Source organism: Geotrypetes seraphini, chromosome 19 (assembly GCF_902459505.1).
Source record: "Geotrypetes seraphini chromosome 19, aGeoSer1.1, whole genome shotgun sequence".
In the NCBI taxonomy this organism is placed as follows: domain Eukaryota; kingdom Metazoa; phylum Chordata; class Amphibia; order Gymnophiona; family Dermophiidae; genus Geotrypetes; species Geotrypetes seraphini.
The window spans coordinates 19813592-19826350 of record NC_047102.1 but is presented as its reverse complement, the minus strand read 5'-3'; the positions used below and the strand labels follow the sequence as shown (position 1 = coordinate 19826350).

At 40.4% G+C, this 12759-nt stretch overlaps 1 protein-coding gene across 6 annotated transcripts in view; it reads right to left on the bottom strand.

Annotated features, from left to right (window-relative positions):
* Window positions 1–1949: 1949 nt before the first annotated feature.
* STK33 (serine/threonine kinase 33) overlaps window positions 1950–12759 on the bottom strand; it is a 104231-nt gene continuing 93421 nt past the window's right edge. For 3 of the 6 annotated variants that reach the window (XM_033928904.1, XM_033928902.1, XM_033928903.1), the window contains exon 15: window positions 8338–9810. In XM_033928904.1, coding sequence (XP_033784795.1) covers window positions 9598–9810 — 213 coding nt within the window. In that variant the 3' untranslated portion in view covers window positions 8338–9597. Of the gene's footprint in view, window positions 2508–8337; window positions 9811–12759 lie in introns of those variants that run through there. The other 3 variants (XM_033928907.1, XM_033928905.1, XM_033928906.1) reach the window with 3 other exon arrangements.

The window sequence follows — 12759 nt, the reverse complement described above, 5'->3', positions numbered from 1 at the left end:
TATTCTTATATACCGCCAAAGCCATGATAGTTTGAGGCGGTTTACAACAAGAGGTATTGGACAAACAGCGAAGTGGTCACCATACAAAGTCATCGAATACAAGCTTACAGAATGGAAGAGAAAAACTATAAACTTAGGTTACGAACTGATTAAACAAATTCGTTTTTACTGATTTTCTGAAATTGAAGTAGGATGAGGAGAGCGAGTTGATGTTACCCAGCCAATCGTTCCATTTACTTGCTAGGAAGGCGAGAGTTCTGTCCAGGAATCTTTTGTAGTGACAGGCCTTTAATGTCAGATAGGTGAAGAGATAAATTCTACGTGTGGGCCTGGTACTATCCAGATTAAATTGAGAAACCAAGTATGTGGGGGCCAGACCAAATATAGATTTAAAACAAAGATAAAAAGAATTTAAACAAGACTCATGCTTCCAGGGGTAACCAGTAAAGTTTTTGATAATAGGGGCTTATGTGTTTCCACTTCTTCAACCCAAAAATCTGTTGAACTGCCGAATTTTAGATAACTCGGAGTCTTTGAAGATTTTTTTGTTTTTTTTTGAAGGATCCCAAGTAAATTATGTTGCAGTAATTGAGCATGCTTAAGCTGGAAGATTGAACCAATAAGCGGAATGATGCTGCATCAAAGTAAATAGAACAAAGAAATAAGTTCACCAGGTCCACAAAAAAGGTGGAAGAATGATGGTGGACAAGTGTTAGTTGAGTGTGAGGAACAACCACGCAACAAGGGAAAAATGTAGTAATTGAAGCCAGAATTTGGGTTTGTACCCATGGCAATAAGCACATAGATAGGGCCAACAAACTTTGGCTGAAAAGCATACAAGACTATGTTCAAGAAACCTAGAACAGCAGTCTTCACATCCCTGATACCCCGCTGACACCCTAACATCTCCACCCCCCCCACATCCCACCAATATTCCTGGGCCCTCTCCCACATCCCCGGGTCCCTTCATACCTTCAGATGAGAAAACAGGAGGAAGGCCCACTCCCTCCTGCCTACAGGGCTGCTTGCTGCAAATGACGGGGCTTCCTTTTCCAAATGTATCTTGGGATGCAGTGGGAGGGGCCAAAGGCCCTGATTGGCTCAAAATGGTGATTTTGAGCCAATCAGGGCCTTTGACCCCTCCCACTGCTATGATTAGCTGATGGGAAGCCTACGAGTTTTGGGTTTTCTTTGCTCTTTGGGTAGTGGGAGGAGGTTGTGACCACTGGGGGAGTAAGGGGTGGTCATGCCTTAAATCCTCCAGTGGTCTTCTTGTCAGTTTGGGCACTTTTGTGGAACCTAGACACAACTCAAACAGGTCTAACTACTGACGTCTTTAAGTTCTCTCTAGGAAAACTTTTATTATGGCTGCAGTACGTCCAGGTTGAAGCCAGCCCGATTCCCACCCATAACACACCTGCCAACACACCCCTTTGATCTCTGGATGCACAGCAGTTTGGATGTGCTGCTGCATATCCAAAAAGTTGGTTTTCATTATCGGCACTTGGACGTCCAAGTGCCGACCTAGGTTGGTTTTTTGATGTTTTAAAGTTCTGAGCATAAGCCCCATAGCATCATAGCCCAAGAAGCCAGGAAACCCTACCCCCACCCCCCAAAAAAATCCTCCATGCCTAAATAACAATGAAATTACAAAAGAAAATATATAGAATCCTTAGGCTTTGTGTGATTTATTTTCTAGCTGAAGTAAATCATACTGGCCAAATCAAATATGTATCAAAAACTCATTCAACAAACTACCGGGATGTTAACATTTAGAAAGCAGTAAAAGTGATGGGCACTACTTCAATGCCTGTGGCTACTCAAAAGCAGTCCCACATAAATGAGTAAGACATTACATGACGTTCCAGTGTAATTGCATGTACTTGATCAATGTTTTTCACCCTGCAAATTGATGAAGTAGAACAAACCTATTATATTTTATATGGATAAAATTTTCAACCCCCACCAAACCTCTCCCTCTTCTATGTAATTCTTAAAATAGTAAGCCTTGACATTCTCAGCTAACAGTATTTTCAAACTAAAAGTTTAGGGAAAACATAAGAACTAAAACTATAGAAGATTTATTAAACTATTTTCATCCTAATAAGCAACTTTAAACCATAGATATATAAAGCACCAGACTAAAGATCATGAACAACAAAATTCAATACATTAAAAATGCACTCAAAGCAAGACAGAGAACAGTTAACAGTAACACAAATAAACCTAAATGAAGATCAACAATCTACATTTTGTCTTCTTTAATGCCTTTCAATAGTCCGCATCTTCCAGTTCTTCAAATTTAATTACAGCTCTTCTTAAAATGAGGGCAGAGGTGACAACAGGAAGGTACCTGGTTAGCATTGCTCATGTGATGTGGAACCAAAATCCACTTGGCTATTAAAATGACTGTCAACATTAGCAAGAGATCACCAATCTCACCAATCGTCCACTATGCCATGAGCTCTGTACCTGCCAGAAGGATTTAGGTTCTTAGAAACAAGACGCTGTTAAGACAAAAAATACATATCACCATTCTAATATTGCTAAAGCTAACATTTTAGTATTAAGGGAAAAAGGAAGTGAAAGTTGATGATTAAATTTTAAAACTTGATTTTCAAATCTATTCTTACAATTACAAAGTAGACATGTTCCCAAACCAACTTAAATTTTAAAAGATAAAGAGAATGGAAATGCAGGGATAGTAATTTTAGAAAAAGACACCTAGGCTGTTGGAGTGCTTGGAAGAGTATTTTTGAAAGGATGTCCAAGTCAAAACAGGCCTATAAATAGAGTAATAATATATAGAGCTGAAATCTTATCACATTTTTCTATAGAGCTAGAAGGAGGGACTTTTGTTGTACACCGTTGTTGTACACCGTTGTTGTACACCGTTTTGTTGTATAACAGCAACATATGTAAGCCATTTTTTGTACGGACCTTCAGAGCAGCGCATTTGGCCAAGTATGTTGCCAGCTGCTGAAGTCTTTTGTCAGTCCAAAACTTTTTTTTTTTTAATGCTTAAATAACTTATACTTTTTTTTAAAAAAATTTCTGTGAAACTTCTTGTGCATCTTATCCATAAAATTAAGTGTACAGTAGATCACTTAGCTTAGCAGTGAAGTGGATTCTCAGCCTTCATCTTAGATCGCCTCCATGCCTTAAAAAACAATTAAATTACAAAAGAAAATATGTAGAATCCTTAGGCTTTGTGTGATTTATTTTCTAGCTGGACCCCCCCCCCCCCCCCCAAGTACAAAAGTATAAGTTATTTAAGCAAAACTCCCCCCTAACACTGTCCGCGACAGGAGGAATGCCCAATTCCTCCTACCACCATCCCCAAACCCTGCCTGGAAGTCCTCCGGCAGGAGGGATGCCCACTCCCTACTCCCAACCTTCGCTCTGAACCAATGACCCCCAATCTGACTCCCCTAGACTCGAACACCCCCACCCAGACACCCCACAGACCCGAACCCCCATCCCAGCACTCCAAAGCTCCCTGTACCTTTTGTAGTATGGCAGGCTGGAGGGTTGCCTACTCCCTCCAAATGCCAGGCCCGCCTCTTCACAATGTCAGGCCTTCCCCTTCCCGGTGCATCCTGGGATGCACCATAGAAGGGCCTATGGTCATGATTGGCCCCCAGGCTCCTAAGGGCCCTCCCATGGGCATTTGGCCAATCGGAGTCTTAGTTCACACCCAGTGCATCCCAGAATGCCTATGGGGCTGATTCCTAAGGGCTGAGGGGCCTTAGGCACCTGGGTCAATCAGGGCTTTAGACCCCTCCCCAGTGCATCCCAGGATGCACTGGGAAGGGGAAGGTCCACCATTGTGAAGAGTGGGGCCTGGCGGCTGAAGGGAGTAGGTATTCCTCCGGACTCCCATACTACAAAAGGTTCAGGGGTGTTGGGGTGCCGGAGTGGGAGGTTCAGGTCTGGGGGTACTGGGGTGGAGGGTCAGAGTCTGGGGGGGGGTCATGGGTTTGGGGGAGGATCTGCTGGCAGGAGCAAGTGATAATGCCTCCTGCCGGGGAACTTCGAGGGGGGGTTCGAGAGTGGCGGCATTCCTCCTGTCGCGGACAGTGTTGGGTGGGAGTTTGGGGATGGAGGCAGGAGGAATTGGGATCCCTCCTGCCGTGAATAGTGTCAGAGGGGGAGGGGTTGTTTCAGGAGTGACGGCAGGAGGGAGTGGGCATCCCTTCTGCTGGCCAACTTGCATTGGGGTTCGGGGGGTTTCCTTGTCACGATCAGCTTAGCAGCCTATTTGAAATGTAGGCCAGCATTTCAGGCGTTTATTGAGGCCCTAGGGAGATGCCTGGGTGTAACCACGCCCAGCCGTGGGTGAGCTTAAGGGTCCCTAGGTGGCTCTTTGCACCCAAGACAGATGCTTATACAGTGTAGGTGGCCTGCCTTTGGGGTTGTTGTTTTTTGTTTTTTTTTAGAAAACATGCATCCCGATTAGCTGGTTAGACAGTGGTAGGACACCTAACGCTGCCTACAATTGAGATGCTGTTTATAGAATTTGCCCCCTATTGCATGTCAATCACACTTAGCGGCACCTAACTTAAAACTTAGGTGCCTGTAATGTAGGCTCGGGTTTTAAAGGCCTACATTATATAGGCGCCTAAGTCCTTTAGAGAATCATACTTAGCAGCGCTTGTTTTTCTTCACCCTTAAACATGCCTACTTTGGTGTTAGGCACTGATTTGGTTCTATCATTTGTAGAATCGCATTTAAGAAGAGAGTTAAAGCTCATTATTGAAGCCAATTTACTAATTAAGTTAGGTTCCTTTTATAGAATTTTCCCCCAAGTACAGATCCTATAAACAGCAGTTGTGAATAAGTCCACATTTACGCACCCAGGTTTAGCCACAAGCACATGTGCCAGCCAAATGGCTCAAGCTCAACTGTAGGCTTAAGTGCATCAATTCTAATGTTCATACACATAACTGGATGCCAAACCCTTGACCTGTCCACAGCAACCGCCCCCCCCTCCTTTGGAGTTACACACTCTGGAGTTTGAACGCACAACTTATAGAATACCAACAAAGAGCAGTTACATATGTAACTGCCAATTGGCACCAATTACAGACACTAATTCAGAGATGTTCTTGCCTAGATTTGTTGTTAAAACATGGCTATTTGTTCAGGCTTTTGTGCCTCTCCAGTGAGACAGCTGGTTTGACTGTGTCCCCCTTTTTCCCTCTCCCTGCTCATTCTGATGTGATTCCTTTCCACTTCTGTCCTTTTAGTGTAATTGATATGTTTTGAAATCTGTTTTTTCCTATCCAGTAAATTGTAGCTCCTTTCTACCTTTGCATTTAGCCTGTACACCGCTTAGTTCTGCAGTATCAATTTTAGCAGTTTAGCAAATATGAATAGCCTATCATTTCCATGTATAGAGCTACCCACAAAAACCTAAAGTTGGAAATACTGTGTGAATTGAAGTTTTTCCCATGAATTTGACTGTGCTTGATCAGAAAATAATTTTTATTTATTTTTAAAGCCCATCCTTGGTCCCTTAAAGCTCCATTTTTCTTAAAATTTGCTATTTTTGCTTAATGAAGCAAATTTCATAGTATTATAGCTATAACTTTTATGTTTTCATACTCAGCAATGATTCACTGATAATAAGATATTTTATGCAAAAATTCTAACAGTATTTTATTAAATGTACCTTCAATACATGTACTTAATTGTGGAAAACAACAGAAATTCACTGTACACTTTGTAGTCATCTACCAATGACATTCCAAATATTCAAGCATTCAACATCTTCTTGCCCACCACATCAACACTCAAGACAATAAGACACATCAGCTATTTAAGCTGGCTTTGAATAGATATATGATTGATGTCAATAACTGGATGGACGATCATTGCTTGCAACTGAATGTGGGGACGACTGAGATCATGGTTGTGAGTAATGGTTGTGATGAGAAACTTCCAAACTCAATTGATGATAATCTTGGGTGTTAGCCTAGACTCTGCCCTTTCGATAGGGAAGCAGATTCTTCAGGTGATCCAGGGAGGTTATGCCCATTTGCATATTTTATATAGATTGAAGTCGATGCTCTCATCTGATTTTCGATCTAGATTACTATAACATGTTGTATCTTGGTTTGACTAAAATGAAATGGAAAGGATCCCACTCCAAAAGCGTATATATCACAAAGTGCTCTTGACTGTACATCAAGGGCTCCTTTTACTAAGGTGTGCTAACATTTTTAGCGCATGCAGATTAGCGCGCACTAACCCCGTGCTACACGGCTAGAACACCAGCTCAATGTTGGTTGGCGTTAGCGTCTAGTGCACGCTATTCCGCGCGTTAAAGCCCTAACACAGCTTAGTAAAAGGAGCCCCAAGTGTTATATTTGTCTGCTCTGGCATGCCCGTAAGTTGAGATCAGAGGGGAGATGCTGTTGATGAATGACAAGGAAGTTAGAATCCATTATGTAAGATCAAAGAACTATGTTTTCTATAGTTGGTGTGAAACTTTGGAATTCATTTCATGGGGTCTTGAGATTATGTAAAGATCGCATGAGGTTAAGAAACAGCTAAAAATACAACTATTCATGGATGCCTTCATGTGATGTTTGAAGGGAGGTCATTTTCCTATTTGAGGTTATGCTGACTCTCAGGACTGAGAGATCTTTATATGTCAGGAGCTGTATTTTTGATGTTTGTTTTTTAGGAATTTTTTTTCCTTTTTAATATTATGTATTTTTTCCTTTTTTTAATTTATCTTTATTTATTCAATTTTCTATACCGTTCTCCCAAGGGAGCTCAGAACAATTTACATGAATTTATTCAGGTACTCAAGCATTTTTCCCTGTCTGTCCTGGTGGGCTCACAATCTATCTAATGTACCTGGGGCAATGGGGGGGATTAAGTGACTTGCCCAGGGTCACAAGGAGCAGAGTGGGTTTGAACCCACAACCTCAATGTATTGAGGCTGTAGATTTAACCACTGCGCCACACACTCCCCTTACCTAACATAGTAACATAGTAGATGACAGCAGATAAAGACCCGAATGGTCCATCCAGTCTGACCAACCTGATTCAATTTAAATTTTTCAAATTTTTTTCTTCTTAGCTATTTCTGGGCAAAAATCCAAAGCTTTACCCAGTACTTTGCTTGGATTCCAACTGCCGAAATCTCCATTAAAATCTACTCCAGCCCATCTACACCCTCCCAGCCAATGAAGCCCTCCCCAGCCCATCCTCCACCAAACAGCCATATACAGACACAGTCCGTGCAAGTCTGCCCAGTACTGGCCTATTATGTATGTTCTTTTAAGTGCACTGCTTAAATTTTAAGTGGTTTATAACATTTTTAAATAACTAAATAAAATAAGGCTATATCTATTTTCAGAGATACAAAGGCATTAACTCTGAGGCATATGCCCACTGCCTGAAACAGTACTATTTTTAACTGTAATCTAGTATTGCTCATGATATGGAAAAAGCTGATTACAGGGCCACTGCACAAACTGACTCGGTGTCCACTGAACTTGATGCTCAGTGAGGCCTTGTTGCAAGGAGTTGAACAGTATCACAGACTTTATCCTATCTCAGGAATGCCATTGGTAGATGACTACACCAAAGTGTAACCCCCTCTTCTACAAGGCCGCGCAGCAACAGCCTCGAAGCCCTTTAAATCTCTATGGGCTTCGGAGCTGTTACCACGTGGCTTTGTAGAAGAGGGGTTGTGTTTAGCCAACTATAAAACTGAGAAATTTGCTTCACCAAGCAAAAATAATACAAATTTTAAGAAAAACAGAGCGTAATCAGTGGTTTTGAGGGACCCCAGAATGGGCTTTAAAAAATATTTTAAAATTATTTTCTGATCAAGCACAATCAAATTCATGGCAAAAACTTCAATTTATACTGTTTTTCCAACTTTAGTTTTTTCTGGACTGCTAGCATTTATGTGTGGAAGATGGCAAATGATGGTGCTTTTCCTCTAAATAGAGTTTTGAAAATGCATGTGTTTTTGCCGGTGTCATTACATTTATTTTACAAAAAGCTCCATATTCAGCAGATACTTTTGTAAAATATCATGAACCTAAATGTCCCATTTCCCGTGTTGTGTCCCTTCACAAAATCGGGTTTCATATGTTTGTGTTTTGATGATTTTTGTGTTCCCACAATGAGTTCTACTCATGTGTAGGGTGTTTGACCATATTTGACAAGCAGAACTTGGAGGCACCAATCAGAATGAAGCTTTTGAAATTCTGTCTAACAAAATATACATGCTGCAAACAATGATAAATATGTCAAGAAGCACAGTGCTGTTAATATCCTATAAATAAAGCATTTCATTTTATAATGACACAATGACAATATTTCAAATACTATTAGGGTTATTGCATCTTTATTAGAATTACACATGTGAAATGAATGTGTTAATGTTAAATTTTTATAAGAATATATCACTGTGAAATAGTATAAGACTGAAAGAAAACTTTTGAGATACAATGGCTTATTTCAATGCAGAGAGACATTAAGATTTTTATTTACATTTTACAAAACTGAACTCTTCTAAAAGTAGAAGTTATATAATAATAATAAATCTTTTGTTCAAACATAGGAATTTAAAATCACGTTCAAGTCACTATCTTTGCAAATCATGCACCATCCAAAATAAATACATACAGAAAATATAAAAACATTTATCACAAAACAGCAGAGTTAAAAAATTTTAACTAAACCTTGTATTTATCACCTTCAAATCTGACTCTTTAAATGAACATTTCAACAACCACAAACATATCATGGTTTGTTTGTTTTTTTAAAGCATTCAGTTTTCTCAACGGAACTAAGAAACTGATGAAGGAAGCATAGAAATTGGATCCCAGCAATATGTATTTCCTGTAACAACAAGTCACATCCACATTTTATACCAGAGATCAAGGGCAGTTAAGCCCTAGTTTAGCTTCCTTTTAAGCAGAAAATGTAACTAGACTATAGTAAAGATGGTGAAGACTTGGCATTGTCGATTAAATACTATTGTGAACACACTTTACTAGTGTATTAGGAAATTCTACCTTAAGAATTCCAGTTTGTCAAGGTTAGGATAAGATTCACAAGCTACAGTACAATTTATACTGTATGTTCACCTGAAAATACCATAATACATTCCATTGGTTTTGAACATATAATATAGTACTGTATATGGTTCAACCTCTATGAACTTTAAACATTTTCAGTAGGCATATGGTACAAAACAGCTCCCCAGTACAACTCAGATTGTTACTTTTCTCCTTACCTCAGGATGGCTGTGACAAAATAATTATCTTCCTGGGCAGAACACAACAAATGGATTAATGGAATCCATATCAGAGCAGAATTTATGAAGACAGCATCAGTCTACCCAAAATAAGTCATATGCATGCTTAAATAAAGATATGCTGTGATCCATAGGCTGTTAAGCAGATTATCAATGGATGTCATTTATTCGTCATAGATTTCACACTAAATCCAACACCTTTCATGGTAACAGATATAAGGAGCACTCTGTAAATCACACAGCTCAGAAAAACCAGACCAGCTACTGCTTTTTACATTAGTCCCATTAGGGTATAGGTGATGGCTGCCCTATATCTTTTTAGTTCTGGGGGGAGCACTTAGACTGCATTTCATTTTATGCCCCATTCCCTGACTTGCGGGTGCAATAGACCTGCCAAGATCCCCTTTCAAAGATGGGGGATGTTGTCTGAGTGAAGGGGTGATGTGTGCCACAGAGTGCTCTTGATTGTCGCATATCCGCTTTATGTTTGACAGTGGTGATGTTTTTCCACCTGCTGTGGGCTGTAATCAAAAAGAGAGGTTATAAAAGAAACATTTCAAATAAAATGCCTAAGCGGATGGACCCTTACAACATTTTGCCTGGAAAGTTCTAGAAACTCTACATTTTTAGCCCTTGTCCTAGCCACTGACCTCTACTTTCAAATGACTTTCCTAAGTTTAAGAAATGTTTAAAAGCATGACTCTTTTGATTGCTGAATGTTCTTTGTTTTTCTCTATATCCACCTTTGCTTGTCCCCTCCCGCCCTTTCAATTTCCTTATATCTCCCTTTTCTCACCTCCTTCTTGTTTGGTTTATGTGTTTTTATTGTACAAGTGATCGCATTAAAAACAACAAAATAAATACAACTATCAATGAAGTGAAGATGTGAGAACAGGCACTTTTAGGCCACAAATACCCCCCTTTTTACAAAACAGTAGCACGGTTTTTAGCGCCGGCCGTGGCAGTAACAGCTCTGACGCTCAGGAGCGTCCCCCTCCCCCACCCCATAGTTCGTTTCTCCTCTGCAAAAGCAATTATCATTTGAACTTCACCCACCTCTAAACTAAGCACAAAACCAATCATCTCCTATAGTCGGGTTTTCAGGATTTCCCCAATGAATATGCATGAGATCTATTTGCATGCACTGCTTTCAATGCATATTCATTGGGGAAATCCTGAAAACCCGACTGGAATACGGCTCTCAAGGACCGGAGTTCCCTACCCCTGCCCTATAGCCTAGGGACCTACACCTATCTCTAAGCCATGTTTTTTAGAATCTTGAAAAGGCATAGGGATGTGCACAGTGCAAAAATTTTTGGTTCATTTTCACTATGTTTAGCATTTTCCTCTGCTCTCTCATATTAATTTTAATATAAAAATTTTAACAAGAATTAGGTTTACACATGTTAAATTAGTTTAGCATGCACTAACCTTTTAAAGACATACTGATGAAATGAATATACACTAACAAATGAGGTGCAAATCATTTGCATGCAAACCTGACAGATCAATTGCTCAGTGAGCGATTGACACATTCACAGAGCGCTAAGAAGCACTGTCACTGCTGTAAGGGCTTCTATTTTTTTAATGGCACAGATGTGCATGTGTTATACACGCACAATCTGCTCCATTTAAAAAAAGAAAAAAAGCCTCCTACGCTGACTGCCCTCCCCAACAACTGGCACCGTGACCCCGCCATGGCAGCGAAAATGGCAGGAGGGATGCCTACTCCCTCCTGCCTGGCTGAATACCCTGTGCCCCTACCCCCCCTTCAAGGATTGGTGCTGGGGTCGATTCTGTTCAATATGTTTGTGAGCGATATTGCCAATGGGTTAGAAGGTAAGGTTTGCCTTTTTTGCAAATTATACCAAGATTAGAAATAGAGTGGACACCCCAGAAGGAGTGGAAAACATGAAAAAAGATCTGCAAAAGTTGTTAGAATGGTCTAATCTCTAGCAATTAAAATTAAATGCAAAGAAATACAGAGTGATGCATTTGAGGAGTAGAAATCCAAGGGAGATGTATGTGCTGGAAGGCGAGAGGCTGATTTGCACAGATTGGAAGAGTGATCTTGGGGTGATAGTGTCTGAGGATCTGAAGGCAACAAAACAGTGTGACAAGTTGGAGGCTATAGCCAGAAGGATGCTAGGCTGTATAAAGAGAGGTGTAACCAGCAGAATAAAGGAGGTGTTGATGCCCATGTTCAGGTCGTTGGTGAGGCCCCACTTGGAGTATTGTGTCTAGTTTTGGAGGCCATATCTGGTTCAAAGGAAAGTGGCAAAAATGATAGGGGCTTTGCACCAAAAGAAGTATGAGACTAGAAGACCTCAACATGTATACTCTGGAGCAGAGAAGAGACCGGGGTGATATCATACAGACATTTAAATATTTGAAAAGTATTAATATAGAACCAAATCTTTTCCAGAGAAGGGAAATTGGTAAAACTAGAGGACATAAATTGAGGCTGAGGGGTGGTAGACTTAATGTTAGGAAATTCTTTTTCAAGGAGAGAGTGTTAGATGCCTGGAATGTCCTCCCGAGGGAGGTGGTGAAGAGAAAACCCATGACAGGATTCAAAAAAAGCATGGGATGAACTCAAAGAATCTCTAATTAGAATATGAATGGGCAGACTTTCACAGTCTAAATGCCACAAATGGGAAAGGTTTGGCTAGGTTAGAGTGAACTTTAAGGCAACTCCAGTAGTTGGAATCTATGTACAGTACCGGGCGGACATTTTAATCATGAAATTGTAATGCATGTAATTACAGACCAGACTGGTCTTTCTGCTCTCATTTACATTTACAAAAGTATAGTTCTCCCTATCTTCGAAAGAAGACAGGGAGAACTATAGATTGGATTAGATGAGATTCTGAGATGACCTTTGGGAGGTACTTCATATGAATACGAAGAACTACATTATTGTGGTGGATCTGACACAAGCACGCAGATGTAAGAGATATGAGGAATACTACTTCCCAAGTGAGAAATGAGGTCAAGAGTGGTTCAAAAGAATTCATCAGAGTGGAAAGTACCACATTAAGATCCCACAACACTGGAGGAGGCTTAAGAGGTGGCTTGATATGATAAAAGGCCTTTCATGAAAATCTAGAACTAGAGAATGCACAGACAATGGTTTTTTTGTCTAGTGATGTATGGAAAGCACGTACAGAACTGAGGTGAACTCCGAAGTAGTTTTAAGACCAGAGTTGGAAAGGTGCAGGAAATAGTCAAACAGTCAAATAGTCAATAGAGGGCATGTGTTCAGATCCAGCGAGTGATGATTACACCAGACTGTGAAGCGAATTCCCTTGAAATAATAGCAGCGCTATGTGGAAGGTTTACTAGAAGCTTCAATGAAGGCTGACACTGGTGCAGATGGTGAGAAAGCATCTACTTGTTGGGAGAGAGATACCATGCTTTGATTGCTAACAAATATAGATTGGGATGGAGGAGAGAACCCTCATTCTGTG